This window comes from Cherax quadricarinatus, chromosome 85, assembly GCF_038502225.1.
Source record: "Cherax quadricarinatus isolate ZL_2023a chromosome 85, ASM3850222v1, whole genome shotgun sequence".
NCBI classification, from domain to species: domain Eukaryota; kingdom Metazoa; phylum Arthropoda; class Malacostraca; order Decapoda; family Parastacidae; genus Cherax; species Cherax quadricarinatus.
This window is the reverse complement of record NC_091376.1, coordinates 5,444,351-5,459,861: the sequence shown is the minus strand read 5'-3', so window position 1 is coordinate 5,459,861 and position 15,511 is coordinate 5,444,351. Positions and strand designations below refer to the sequence as shown.

Genomic DNA, 15,511 nt, shown 5'->3' with positions numbered 1-15,511 from the left:
AAAGTGAGGTGTGTGTGTGTGTGTGTGTGTGTGTGTGTGTGTGTGTGTGTGTGTGTGTGTGTGTGTGTGTGTGTGTGTGTGTGTGTGTGTGTGTGTGTGTGCGTATTAACTTTGTAATATGTAAAATTGTGACTAGTGAATTTATCGAAAAATGGTTATAAGTTGTAAGTGTTGTGGTGACTTTTTCTGATGAAATAGTTAAAACGAGAAAAATGTCTAGACTTGAGGAGAGTGAATCTTTTGTAAAGAAATTGTGGATTGTTGTGAGTATTAACGAAAAAAAATGTGAAATTATTTGGGTTATCCTGGGTTAAGAGTGAAAATGTGTAATGTTTTCCCTATGTTGTATATGGAATGTGTAATACTGCGATGGTGACGACGAAGAAGATCCAGAACAAAATGCACAGAATTTCTTCAAGAGAAAAACAATTACTCTATGTTGATTTTAGTCAATGAATTGCACCTTTTCTTCAATGAATTTTTTTGTTGGATGTATATGAAATGCATTGGTTGTATAATAAATAGTGTTATCCTGCATTTTAATGTCTGCTCGACAAGATTCAGCCTGTGTGTGTGGTCATCACGTGACGTCACTGACATAGGGGGAAGTCGACAAGATTCAGCCTGTGTGTGAGGTCATCCATCACGTGACGTCACTGACCGCCGAGTAAACACAGGTGGAGTGACGTCACACTTGTTTAGACCTGTAGTAAGAGAAAGTACCATGCCCCATAGCGGGAGTACATTTGAATGCTTACCCCCAGAGGGGGGAATCCAAAAACTTGATCCGAGAAGATGGAGTCTTTGTATTATTTGATATCGAGAAAAACTTGATCCGAGGAATTGGAGCAGGGAATTTGGGGTGGAAGTGGGTGGTGGGAGGGGTACCCACAGGGGGAAACCCAAAAACTTGATCCAAGGAGATGGAGGAAGAATATTTGGGGTAGAAGTGGATGGTGGGGGGAAATCTTTGTATTATTGATATCGAGAAAAACTTGATCCGAGGAGATGGAGCAGGGAATTTGGAATGCAAGTGGGAGTCCATTTTGAATGCTTACCCCCAGAGGGGGGAATCCAAAAAACTTGGTCCGAGGAGATGGAGTCTTTGTATTATTGATATCGAGAAAAACTTTGATCCGAGGAGATGGAGATCATAAGAAATTCAAAAAAAAAATCGGAAAAATTTGGGATGTGGGTGAAAGTGGGAGGGGAAACCTCAAAAACTTGATCCGAGGAGATGGAGACCACAAGAAAATGAAATTAAAAAAAAATTCGAAAAAAATCAGGAAAAAATTCGGGGCGCGGGGGCGATCTGGACGACGCTGCAGAAGGCATGGGCGGGCGCAAGGGCGTGGGCGCAAGGGTGTGGGCAGGCGGGCGCGAGGGCGTGGCAGGCGGGCGTGCGGGGCGCGAGTGGGGGGCGTGGGTGGGGGGGTTGAGGGCGAGGTGGTCAAGGGTGAGGTGGTCGAGGGTGAGGTGGTCGAGGGTGAGGTGGTCGAGGGTGAGGTGGTCGAGAGTGAGGTGGTCGAGGGTGGGGGTCGTGGGTGGGGGTCGTGGGTGGGGGTTGTGGGTGGGGTCATCGGTGGGGGTCGTGGGTGGGGGTCGTGGGTGGGGGTCGTGGGCGGGGGTCGTGGGTGGGGGTCGTGGGCGGGGGTCGTGGGTGGGGGTCGTGGGTGAGGTCATTAGCATAAAGGTGTGAAAAGGAGACCGCTCAGCTGCCGACCTTTCGGGAGGAGACTGCTCAGGAATACAGCGCTCAGCCGCAGAGACTGCTGAGCCGCCTTCGGCACTACTTATATATATATATATATATATATATATATATATATATATATATATATATATATATATATATATATATATATATATATATATATATTTGTGTGTGTGTGTTATACATGAATGGTATACAGTATCATCATGAAGAATTATACACATGTACAACATATGGGTAGGTATCTTTATTGTATACGTTTCGCCATCCAGTGGCTTTATCTATACAAATTCCAGGACATAATGGGAAGATATTAGAACTAAAATCAAAAGACAAGGTAATCAGTCCCTCAGCCAACTCTTCACGTCCATAAAGAAACTCAGATGTTTCACATGTGTCTAATTTTACGTATATGTTGTGTGGGCAGCGCTGTTCATCACAAACATGAATGAGAAGAATAAGGAAGATTCGTTCGTGAGACAAAAGATGAAGGACTTCTGGGAGTCACATGAACCATCGTTAGAGTCCATGCTACTCTGCCATGACACGATTCCCCTGGCCAATGACGACCGGAAGGAGATCCTCTCCTACCTCCCCAACTACCAAGGCAAGAAGGTCCTAGAGCTGGGAGCTGGAATAGGGTGAGTAGGACATTTTATTTTTATTATTCGTAGATTTTATTTGTTTTATTTCAATTTGTAAACATAGATATTGCCTAGTAGCAGGTTCAGTGCAGTACCACTGAACCACGAAGCTTACAATAGGAAGGTTTTAGGTTTTAAAGACAAGTTTGTTGTGTCAGGCCTATGTCAGGGACCAGTAGCTGTGACTCAACTGTCACAGTTCGAGTCCCAGTCCATTCTTCTGTTTATTTACTAACAGTCATTCATTACACCTCATCTTGAGTTCATAGAGTACTGTATATGAGAGATGTATTTTTCATCATATGTACTCTTAAGAGTAGTTTAATCCTTCATTTAGAAATTAAAATATTCTGAACGCTATTTTATATAAAGTGTGGCCTTAATACCTACATACAATCTACAGGCATCAAACCTAATACATTATCTCTGCACAGGAGGTTCACCTGTAAGCTGGCATCAGTGGCAAGCCACGTGACTGCTGTAGACTTCAATCAGACTTACATCACTGAGAACCACAAGCACAACCATCACCTAGGCAACGTCACCTTCACCTGTGCTGACGTTACCGAGTGCGTATATGCTCACCCATGCTTGTGTACACAAATATAGTCACATAACATGTGCACATACTGTCAAACCTACATATTCATTAATGAATCATGTACAATACACGATACACACACCAAAAGTGATGATAGCAGTGATGTACAACCCGCCACCGAACAGCAAGAGGCCAACACAGGAATACGATGAAAGTAACAGAATGATCGTGGACACTAGCCGAGGTTGTCAGATGGGCCCACATGACCAGGGCAAAGTTACTTATCATGGGGGATTTCAACCATAAAGAGATTGACTGGGAGAATCTGGAGCCACATGGGGGACAAGAGACATGGAAAGCCAAGATGCTGGATGTGGTACTGGAAAACTTCGTGTACCAACATGTTAAGGACACAACCAAAGAGAGAAGAGATGATGAACCAGCAAAGCTAGACCTCATATTCACCATGAGCAGTTCAAACATAGGGGATATCACACACGAAAGGCCCCTAGGCCCTAGTGATCACGTGGACTTGAGTTTTGAATACATAGTACAGTTAACAATGGAGGGTGAAGCAGCCGAGGACAGAAGCCAAATTTCCAAAAAGGGGATTACTCAAGTATGAGGCAATTCCTTCATGAAGTGCAGTGAGTTCGTAATAAGGGGCAACAGAAACAACGAGAACACCAGAGTGAGCCCATGGTTTAGCCAGAGGTGTGAAGAGGCCAAAGCCAAGTGTACAAGAGTAAGGAGAAAGTATAGAAGGCAGGAGATCAACCTTCTTAGTTTAACCTCTAGCTTCTATATTTGTCTGCAGGAACATCTCTGAAGTTTGGCCTGTGTAGCGATATTGGGCAGTGCAGAAGCTGTTGATGTAGACCAACGATGCTACGTTAAATTTCCACAGTGTGTCTATTATGGTGAACTTCAACCTCGTTTTAAGCGTAGAGTCGAAGTTCCCCTGAGGAGAAAGAACGGAAGGGGCCCTCTCAGCGGAGTCTTGAAGGTTCTGAAGGTCTTTACCTTTTGGGTCGTGTATTATGGTGAACTTCAACCTGTGTTTAATCGTAGAGTCGAAGTTTACCCTGAGGAGAAAGAACGGAAGGGGCCCTCTCAGCGGAGTCTTGAAGGTTCTGAAGATCTTTACCTTTTGGGTCTTAAGAGACTTGAAAGAATCTTAATAGTAATTGCTGGAGGTCCACTCGGCAGAGTCCTGAAGACTTCCCTTTACAATATCTGAAAATGCTAAGGGGCTATATAGTGCAAGGAATGAACGTAGTGTATAGAAGGCAAAGGACCCAAGAAAACAGGGAGTTGAGCCGAAGAGCCAGAAATGAATATGCATGGATGAGAAGAGAAGCCCAGCATCAATACGAGAATGACATTGCATCAAAAGCTAAATCTGACCCAAAGTTGTTATACAGCCACATCAAGAGGAAAACAACAGTCAAGGACCAGGTAAACAGGCTGAGGAAGGAAAGAGGGGAGTTCACAGGGAATGATCAGAAAGTACATGAAGAGCTCAGCTCATGATTCAATGAGGTATTCACAGTGGAGACAGAGAAACTTGCAGCAAAACGAGGTCGTAGGGTGCACCAGCAAGTGCTGAACACAGTGCACACAACCGAGGTGAAGAAACTGCTAGGAGAACTAGATACAGCGAAGGCAGTGGGCCCAGATATCTTCCTAGGGTCCTGAGAGAGGGAGCAGATGTGTGCCACTAACAACAATCTTTAATAAATCTATCGAAACGGGGCAACTGCATAAGGTGTTGAAGATAGCAAATGTAGTACTGACTTTTAAGAAAAAAGACTGACAGGGTCCACTAAAATATAGATCAGTGTCGCCGACATGTTTTGTATATAAAGTTATGGAGAAGATTATAAGGAAAAAGAGTGATGGAACATGTAGAAAGGAATGGACTCGTACATGACAACCAGCACGGCTTCATGGAAGGGTAATCCTGCATCACAAACCTACTCGAATTCTATGAAAAGGTAACAGAAGTAAGACAGGAGAGAGAGAGGGATGGGTAGACTGCATCTTCTTGGATTATAAAAAAAAACCGACACAGTTCCACACAAGAGACTGGTTGAAAAGCTAGAGGAGCTGGCATAAATAGGAGGAAGAGTACTGCAGTGGGTCAGGGAATACCTGACAGGAAGGAAACGTGTGTCAGTACGTGACGAGCTGTGAGAGAGGGTGCATGTGTTGATTGGGGTTCCACAAGGGTCAGTCCTAGGTCTGGAAGGGATAGTCAGAGGTGTCTCTGTTCACAGACGATGTGAAGCTCATGAGACTACAAGTGGACGAGAATCAGGTAAACCTACAAGGAAATTTGGTCAGGCTATAAGCCTGGAGTGACAAATGACTCCTGTAGTTTAACTTAGGCAAGTGCAAAGTTATGAAGCTTGGGGAAGGACAAAGGAGATTGCAGACAGAGTACAATCTAAGAAGTCACAGGCTGCCAAATTCACTCAAGGAAAAAGATCTTGGGATGAGCATCATATCGAGCACATCTCCCGAGGTGCACATCAACCAAATAACTGCTGCAGCATACAGGCTCCTGGAAAACCTGAGTATAGCAATTTGACATCTATGTAAAGAGTCATTCATCACACTGTACACCATGTACAGCAGGCCTATATTGGAGTATGCAGCACCAGTATGGAACCCACACCTGGTCAAACACGTCAAGAAATTAGAAAGTGCAAAGATTTGCAACAAGACTAGTCCTGGAGCTGAGGGGTTTGTCCCACGAGGAAAGATTAAGGGAACTCAACCTGACAACACTGGAGGACAGGAGGGAAGGGGGATGACATGATAACGATTTATAAAATACTGAGAAGAATTGACAAAGTGGATGGAGACAGAATGTTTCAGAGATGTGACACAGCAACAAGGGGTGACAACCGGAAGTTGAAAACTCAGATGAGTCACAGGGATGTTAGGAAATACTTCATCAGTCATAGAGTTGTCAGGCAGTGGAACAGCCTGAAGTGGTGTAGTGGAGGCAGGGCCAGGAGCTATGAGTAGACCCCTGCAGCCAAAATTAGGCGGGTACACACACACACACACACACACACACACACACACACACGAGGTAAATACTCTGAAGTGAGTTACAGGGCTAGTGCCAAGAGGAGACACAGCATCTGAAGCAGGTACACCCCTACTGAACGAGGAGCCCAATGGAAAGAAAGAGACATGACTTATGCTAAGGCCCTATCAGACTACCAAGCAGGGCCGAGGAATGAAGGGGGAGAGCAGTTGGGAGCAAGGATAGCAGTAAGAGAGGGGGGAGAAGGTGGAGAGGGGGATAGATCCCATCCAGAGGCACGAACATGCCACCAAGAGCTACAGGGAACAACAAGAAAAAAATGGTCATGTACCAATGGGACACAGAGACACAGAGGAAAGGCAATGGGAGGAGGAGAGGGAGAGGTCAGTGTCTGTTCACGGGCTTCAGGAGAGCGAGGGGAGGATGCACAATGAAAGACAGCAGAAAGAAAAATAGGAGATTGAAAACGTCATCAAAGAAATAGGCAAGGAAGACATGACTGAGATAGTTAATTTCCAGAGAATAGGGGGGTACTTGAAGGGGAGAAATCATCTGATCAAGCTCATTTTAAAGACAGAAACGGTGTGAAACACGATCCTGCAAGAGAAGCCATGGCTGAAGAAATCGTCAACATACAACAGGGTGTTCCTAGACTGATACAGAACAAAAACAGAATGACAACAGTTGAGGGAGAGAACACACAAGCAAAAGGGGATAGGAAGAGAGACAAGGACAGAATCAGCAGAGGACAACCAGAGCAGGGCAGAGCAACAAGCACATGTACACACAGAATCACCCCTAGAATCCAACGACCAAACAAACTATCCCAACACAAACCACAAACCAAACTTACAGCCCCCCCCCCTCTACACTATGCTGTAGAATCCCACAGCACACTGTCAGGTCCCCCACCCTCACAGACCCCCCAGAACACAGTGTTGGAGAGGAAACTGAAGGTATCATACACTAACGCTTATGGAATAACGAATAAGTGGGAGGAGTGGCATGAAAGAGTCAAAGAGGCATCACTGGACATCATAGCTCTCACAGAAACCAAGCTCACAGGAATGACAACAAATGCCATCTTTCCAACAGGATATTAGATCCTGAGAAAAGACAGAGGGAACGAAGGGGTGGAGGGATTTTGATTAGCTGGAGAGAGAAAACAGAGAAGCAAGAGACTACATAATAGGAACACTTCAGTCTGGAGGTCCCAATGTGGTAATTGCAGTGATGTATAACCCACCACAGAACAGTAGGAGGCCAAGGCAAGAGCATGATGAGAGCAATAGAGCGACGGTTGACACACTAGCTGAGATGCCCAGAAGGGCTCATGCGATCAGGGCAAAGCTGCTGATTATGGGTAACTTCAACCACGAAGAAATCGACTGGGAGAACCTGGAGCCACATGGGGGCCCAGAAACGTGGAAGGCTAAGATGATGGAGGTGGTACTGGAAAACCTCATGTACCAACACGTAAGGGACACTACCAGAGAGAGAGGAGAGGATGAACCAGCAAAACTGGATCTAGTATTCACCTTGAGTAGGGCAGACATTGAGGACATCACATATGAGAGGCTCCTTGGGGTCAATGATCATTTGGTTCTGAGCTTCGAATACATAGTAGAGATATAAGTGGAGAGGTATACAGGAAGGGCAAGACAAATGATGCCAAACTACAAGAGAGAGGACTACACAGGCATGAAAAATTTCCTACATGGGGTTCAGTGGGACAAAGAACTGACAGAGAAGTCGGTAAAAGAGATGATGGGATGTGTGACAACAGTATGCAAGGAAGTTGAGAGGTTTGTACCCAAGGGCAACATAAATAACGAGAAAGCCAGGATGAGCCCTTCGTTCACTCAAAGGTGTAGAGAGGTCTAAACCAAGTGTGCTAGAGAATGGAAGTATAGAAGGCAAAGGACCCACTAGAATAAGTAGAGTATTCGTAGAGCCAGAAATGAATATGCACAGGTAAGAGGGGAGGCCCAGCGATAATATGAAAATGATATAGCAGCGAAAGCCAAATCTAACCTGAAGCTGTTGTACACCCACATCAGGAGGAAAATAACAGTCAAGGACCAGGTAATCAGACTGAGGAAGGAAGGAGAGATCACAAGAAACGAAAGTGAAGTATGTGAGGAACTCAACATGAGATTCAAAGAGGAGACAGAAGGGACTCCAGAAAGACAGAGAGGTGGGGCACACCATCAAGTGTTGGACACAATACATACAACTGAGGAATAAGTGAAGAGGCTGCTAAGGGAGCTTGATACCTCAAAGGCGATGGGGCCAGATAACATCTCTCCAATGGTCCTGAGAGAGGGAGCAGAGGCACTATCTATGTGTACCCCTAACAACAATATTCAACACATCTATCGAAACAGCGCGACTACCTGAGGTATGGAAGACAGCAAATGTAGTCTCAATTTTTCAAAAAAGGAGATAGACACGAAGCATTAAACTGCAGACCAATGTCACTGACATGTATAGTATGCAAAGTCATAGAGAATATTATCAGGAGAAGAACGGTGGAACACCTAGAAAGGAATGAGCTTATCGGCGACAGCCAGCATGGTTTCAGGGACAGGAAATCCTGTTTTAAAAACCTACTAGAGTTCTATGACAGGGTGACAGCAGTAAGACAAGAGAGAGAATGGTGGGTAGATTGCATTTTCTTGGAGTGTAAGAAGGCATTTGAGACAGTTCCAAAAGCTGGAGGACCAGGCAGGGATAACAGGAAAGGCACTACAATGGATTAGGGAATACCTGTTAGGAAGACAACAGTGAGTCATGGTAAATGGCAAGGTGTCAGAGTGGGCACCTGTAATGAGCGGGGTTCCACAGGGGTCAGTCCTAGGACCGGTGCTGTTTCTGGTATTTGTGAATGACATGATGGAAGGAATAGACTCCGAAGTGTCCCTGTTTGCAGATGATGTGAAGTTGATGAGAAGAATCCAATCGGACGAAGACTAGGCAGAACTACAAAGGGATCTGGACAGGCTGCAGGCCTGGTCCAGCAACTGGCTCCTGGAGTTCAATCCTACCAAGTGCAAAGTCATGAAGATAGGGGAAGAGCACAGAAGACTGCAGACAGAATACAGTCTAGGGGGCCAGAGACTACAAACCTCACTCAGGAAAAAAGATCTTGGGGTGAGTATAACACTGTACGAATTATTTGCTCTTCCATATTGTATTATTTTTGTTACTACTACTACTACTACTACTACTACTACTACTACTACCACTAGTGAACCTCGAAATGGTACCTCACTAGTATTGCACCTCACTTAGAGCCTTTATATACCCTCTGTGTCCATGTATTGTTTGTAATGGCTTGATAAAGCTCCTGGAGAGCGAAACGTTGCCACAATAAATGTCACATTAGTTGCACTTGTGTCCTTTTACTTTACATATTGTCGGTAATTCTACCAACTTTATTACACATCCACTGAAATAGGGCAACTACCTGAGGTATGGAAGATGGTAAATGTAGTCCTCATTTTTAAGAAAGGAGACAGAAACGAGGCACTAAACTACAGACCAGTGTCACTGACGTGTATAGTATGCAAAGTCATGGAGAAGATTATCAGGAGGAGAGTGGTGGAACACCTAGAACAGAACAAGCTTATAAACGACAACCAGCACGGATTCAGAGAAGGAAAATCCTGTGTCACAAACCTACTGGTGTGTTGTGACAAGGTAACGGAAGTAAGACACAAGAGAGATGGGTGGGGAGATTGCATTTTCTTGGACTGCAAGAAGGCTTTCGACACGGTTTCTCACAAGAGATTAGTGCAAAAGCTAGAGGATCAGGCACACATAACAGGAAGGACGCTGCAATGGATCAGAGAATACCTGACAGGGAGGCAATGAATCATGGCACGTGACGAAGTGTCAGAGTGGGCACCTGTGACGAGCGAGGTTCCATATGTGTCAGTCATAGGATCAGTGGTATTTTTGGTATATGTGAATGACATGACAGAAGGGATAGACTCAGAAGTGTCCCCGTTTGCAGATCATGTGAAGTTAATGGGAAAAAATTAAATCGGATGAGGATCAGGCAGGCCTATAAAGAGATTTGGACAGGCTGAAAGACTGGTCCAGCAAATGGCTCCTCGAATTTAACCCTGCCAAATGCAAAGTAATGAAGATTGGGGAAGGGCAAAGAAGACTGCAGGGAAGGAAAACGATCTTGGGGCGAGTATAATACCGAGCACATCTCCTGAGGCACACATCTACCAGATAACTGCTGCAGCATATGGGCGCCTGGCAAACCTGATAAAAGCGTTCCGATACCTCAGTAAGGAATCATTCATGACTCTGTACACCGTGCACGTCAGGCTCATACTGGAGTATGCAGCACCAGTTTAGAACCCACACCTGGTCAAGCACATCAAGAAATTAGAGAAAGTGCAAAGGTTTGCAACAAAGCTATTTCCAGAGCTCAGGGAAGTGTCCTACGAAGAAAGCTTAAGGGAAATCAACCTGACGATCCTGGAGGACAGGAGGGTTAGGGGAGACATGATAACAACATACAAAATACTGCGAGGAACTGACAAGGTGGACAAAGACAGGATGTTCCAGAGATGGGACACACAAACACTTACATTATTTACTCTAAAAATACAAATTCAAGCAGTCTCTGGTCCATTATTATTATTATTATTATTATTATTATTATTATTATTATTATTATTATTATTATTATTATTATTATTACTATTATTATTATTATTATTATTATTATTATTATTATTATTATTATTATTATTATTATTACTATTATTATTATTATTATTATTATTATTATTATTATTATTATTATTATTATTATTATTATTATCATCATCATCATCATCATCATTATTTTCACAAAGTGTTAAACACATATGGGTCATTCAATGCTGATTTGATTTATACTATAAGTTTGTATGAGGAAGTGGACCGACTGCCAGCGTGTCAGCGTGCCTCGTTGTGCTCCGGGTTTTTCGTGTTTTCACGGTCGCTCTTACGTGCTAGAACTTTAATTTGTGTCATCAATCCTATACGATACATCCCTCTAGCGCCTGGAACAAATCTTGGGCGGAAAACATTATATACTGAGTAAAAAAAGGAGAATTAGTGTGCACTAGCAGAGTTTACTGCCAGAGGGGAATCATAGGCCTGTCCCGTGTGGAAAAAAAATAATAATTGAACTTTTCATGTCAGAGGAAAGAAAGTCTCCCTGATAACATTGAGTATACATAGTGTATAGTGTATACTACAGTGGCTCCCTAGTATATTGATGATAAAGGCTAAAGTGTCATTTGAAAACAGGTGAATTTGTAAATGAAGTGATAAGCCTATAGAGGCAGGTGCCAGAAGTCGCCAGAACTTACCACAGGTCAGCTGTTTTTTAATAATCTTCCTGGCTTGCCAGTGTACTCGCATATAATCTAGTGATACCAGTGATTAGCAGAATACAGTGTTGTAGTAGCAACTAACCAGTATTATAATGGTACTTAGTGGAGTGGAGTGACTTTCATTAGTTTCTTTTTCTTGAAATACGAGACGTTACTGTGAATTTCATATAACCTGTAGTTACCAGCAGTCGAAATATACACAACGAGAAGCAATTATTACTACAGAAAAAGCGTCCTTCCTCCAAAATTTGCACCAGTCAACTATAGTGATAATATAGCATTTATTGTGGTGGAGACGGAAAAAAGAAAAAAAAAAAAAAAAAAAGAGAAAAGCCAGATACAGCGATTGATAAACAAGGAGGTGACCGTTCGTCATTGTAGGAGCTGCCAGATATCACCGGCTCTTCAACACGCAAGTTATACTTTTGTATCAGTCAAATCACATATTACTCGGGTAGATAATTTCCAGTAGATCCTTCATGTGTTAGCTCAAGTCACCGACCAGTATGTTTTAAAATAAGTGACCCACTGATCAGAGCAGATCGTCTGGCCCGAACCCTTGCCTGGTCCGAACCCTTGACTGGTCCGAACCCGGGACTGGTTTCAAACAGTTTCGTTGGACAATAAAGCAGACTGTAAACGGATGGGGTTGTAGGCGCCCTATAAACACAAACATTAAAAATCAGGAACGTGACGGTAAGCTGTCCAATATACAAAAAGAGTTAGAAACAGAAATACAAATAGCTAGAGCTTCATTTAAGGTTATTAATAGAATTTTCAAGAGGTTGCTAGTAGAATTGCAGTAAATCAACCATTCAAATCATTATGAAGCCCTGTGTAGTCTGTGGTCAGTCAAACAAACGGGCTTCCACATGGATAAATTGTCATTTTTGTGGAAATTGGTGTCACGCCCCTTGTGCAGATATCCCAGAACTAGCTACAAGCAGTATTAAAACAGAGAAGTGTTTTTGGGTATGCTCAAATGAGGAAAAACTGTGGACTAAAATCACAAGGGTATTAAAAGAGGACAACATCAAAGCTGCTTTCATAGAAAACCTGGAAGCTTTCTACAACAGATGGGAACATAAAATGTCTGGGCTGAATGGTACTGCCCTTGATACTGGCCATGTAGTCATAAACTGTAAGGCTGGAGGTGATGTCCTGGTAGTCAGTAAATGTGGGGCTGATAGTGCTGTCCTGGGAGACAGTAATGGTGAAGCTGGAGGTGCTGTCCTGGGAGACAGTAATGGTGAAGCTGGAGGTGCTGTCCTGGGAGACAGTAATGGTGAAGCTGGAGGTGCTGTCCTGGGAGACAGTAATGGTGAAGCTGGAGGTGCTGTCCTGGGAGACAGAAATGGTGAAGCTGGAGATACTGTCCTGGGAGACAGAAATGGTGAAGCTGGAGGTGCTGTCCTGGGAGACAGAAATGGTGAAGCTGGAGATACTGTCCTGGGAGACAGTAATGGTGAAGCTGGAGGTGCTGTCCTGGGAGACAGAAATGGTGAAGCTGGAGATACTGTCCTGGGAGACAGAAATGGTGAAGCTGGAGATATTGTCCAGGGAGTCGGGAATTATACGCAGGAAGGAATACATATAAATGACCTCATAGGGGACAGGAGCCATAGTAGGGAAACAAGTGTAGTCAAAGATAAGATAAAACCAATATTGCAAACTAGAAATACCGCAGGAAATAGCAAACAAGAGGACTCCAATAGCAATAGTGAGGATAAATTACCAAAAACAACTGGTGGGAGCTCCATTGTTGGTGCTAGGGAGGATAGAAGTAAGACAGGGAAACATGCACCAACAGGGAATACAGTCACAGAAACCCAAGGCAAGCGGAAACCAAGACTGTGCACATACTATGCACTTGGTATCTGCTGGCATGGGAAATCTGGAAAAACAGATGGGACATGCAACTATGACCACCCTAGAAAATGCCATGCCCATATGAAAACAGGAAAATGCAAACTCCCTTCCTGTAAGCTTTTTCACCCTGAAATGTGTACCTCTTCAGTACAGGAAAGACTGTGCTATAACTTAAATTGCCAGGCATACCATCTAAAGGGGACAAAAAGATACAAAACATCCAGGCCAGGGGAAAACCTGGGTAGCCACAGCCACTCAAGAGGGAGAGGTTTTTTAGTGCCAGGAAGGAAAAAAAACTGGCAGGAAATGGCAGAAATCGTACACCAAATCCAGTCATTCCTGGAGTGGAACCACAGTCGATGGCCTCCACTCCAAACCAACAGATACAGATACTAATGCCGGAAAAAAAATCCCCCCCCAGTACCAACAATACCACCAGTCCGATAACATTCTTCTTTGCAAATATACAGGGTCTAAAGCCAGCTACAAACAACAAAATACCTTTCATCCGTGGACTGCTTGCAGAGGCAAAGGCAATGTTCGCGGCTTTCACTGAGACCCACATAAAGGATCACTTGGACAACGAAGTATGGATCCCAGGTTACAACCTATACAGATGTGACAGAGTGAACAGGCAAAAGGGGGGGGTTGGCCTGTACATTGCAGAGTCACTTGTTTGCACAGAACTGCTTAATGCCTCAAATGACGTAGTGGAAGTTTTAGCAGTAAAGGTCGAGAACCAAAACCTAGTCATTGTGGTAGTCTACAAGCCTCCGGATGCAACATCCCAGCAATTCCAGGAACAGCTGTTAAAAATTGACCACTGTCTGGAAAATCTTCCAGCTCCTGCACCCAACATCTTGCTCCTGGGGGATTTCAACTTAAGGCACCTAAAATGGAGGAATATAGCAAATAATATTGTTGCAGAAATAACACCAGGAGGCAGCTCTGATGAAAACTCACACTCACACGAGCTTTTAAATCTCTGCACAAAATTCAATTTAAACCAGCAAATAATAGAGCCTACAAGACTGGAGAATACACTAGACCTCATCTTCACTAACAATGATGATCTGATAAGAAATGTCACCATATCAAAAACAATATACTCAGATCACAACATAATTGAGGTTCAGACATGTATGCATGGAGCCCCAGACCGACAAAATGAGACTAGTCATGAGGGAGCATTCACCAAATTCAACTTCAATAACAAAAACATAAAGTGGGACCAAGTAAACCAAGTCCTAACCGATATAAGCTGGGAAGATATACTAAGCAACACAGACCCAAACTTATGCCTAGAACAGATTAACTCGGTGGCACTCGATGTATGCACAAGGCTTATTCCTCTAAGAAAAAGGAGGAGTAGATGTAAAATAGAAAGAGACAGGCGCTCCCTTTACAGGCGACGGAAAAGAATAACAGAGCGGCTAAAAGAGGTCAATATATCTGAAATGCGCAGGGAGACACTGGTCAGAGAAATAGCAAGCATCGAACTTAAGCTAAAAGAATCCTTTAGGAGTCAGGAATCGCGGGAAGAACTAAAAGCCATAAATGAAATCGAAAGAAACCCAAAGTATTTCTTCTCCTATGCCAAATCAAAATCGAGAACAACGTCCAGTATTGGGCCCCTACTTAAACAAGATGGGTCCTACACAGATGACAGCAAGGAAATGAGTGAGCTACTCAAGTCCCAATATGACTCAGTTTTTAGCAAGCCGCTAACCAGACTGAGAGTCGAAGACCAAAATGAATTTTTTATGAGAGAGCCACAAAATTTGACTAACACAAGCCTATCCGATGTTATCCTGACGCCAAATGACTTCGAACAGGCGATAAATGACATGCCCATGCACTCTGCCCCAGGGCCAGACTCATGGAACTCTGTGTTCATCAAGAACTGCAAGAAGCCCCTATCACGAGCCTTTTCCATCCTATGGAGAGGGAGCATGGACACGGGGGTCGTCCCTCAGTTACTAAAAACAACAGACATAGCCCCACTCCACAAAGGGGGCAGTAAAGCAACAGCAAAGAACTACAGACCAATAGCACTAACATCCCATATCATAAAAATCTTTGAAAGGGTCCTAAGAAGCAAGATCACCACCCATCTAGAAACCCATCAGTTACACAACCCAGGGCAACATGGGTTTAGAACAGGTCGCTCCTGTCTGTCTCAACTACTGGATCACTACGACAAGGTCCTAAATGCACTAGAAGACAAAAAGAATGCAGATGTAATATATACAGACTTTGCAAAAGCCTTCGACAAGT

At 43.8% G+C, this 15,511-nt stretch overlaps 1 protein-coding gene across 2 annotated transcripts in view; it reads left to right on the top strand.

Moving 5' to 3' along the window:
- The window catches only part of LOC128703144 (uncharacterized), a 226,303-nt gene that overhangs the window by 124,347 nt on the left and 86,445 nt on the right, over positions 1 to 15,511 (top strand). For both annotated transcript variants that reach the window (XM_070103247.1, XM_070103248.1), the window contains exons 2-3: positions 2,142 to 2,355; positions 2,793 to 2,927. In XM_070103247.1, the coding sequence (XP_069959348.1) occupies positions 2,142 to 2,355; positions 2,793 to 2,927 (349 nt within the window). The remainder of the gene's footprint in view (positions 1 to 2,141; positions 2,356 to 2,792; positions 2,928 to 15,511) is intronic.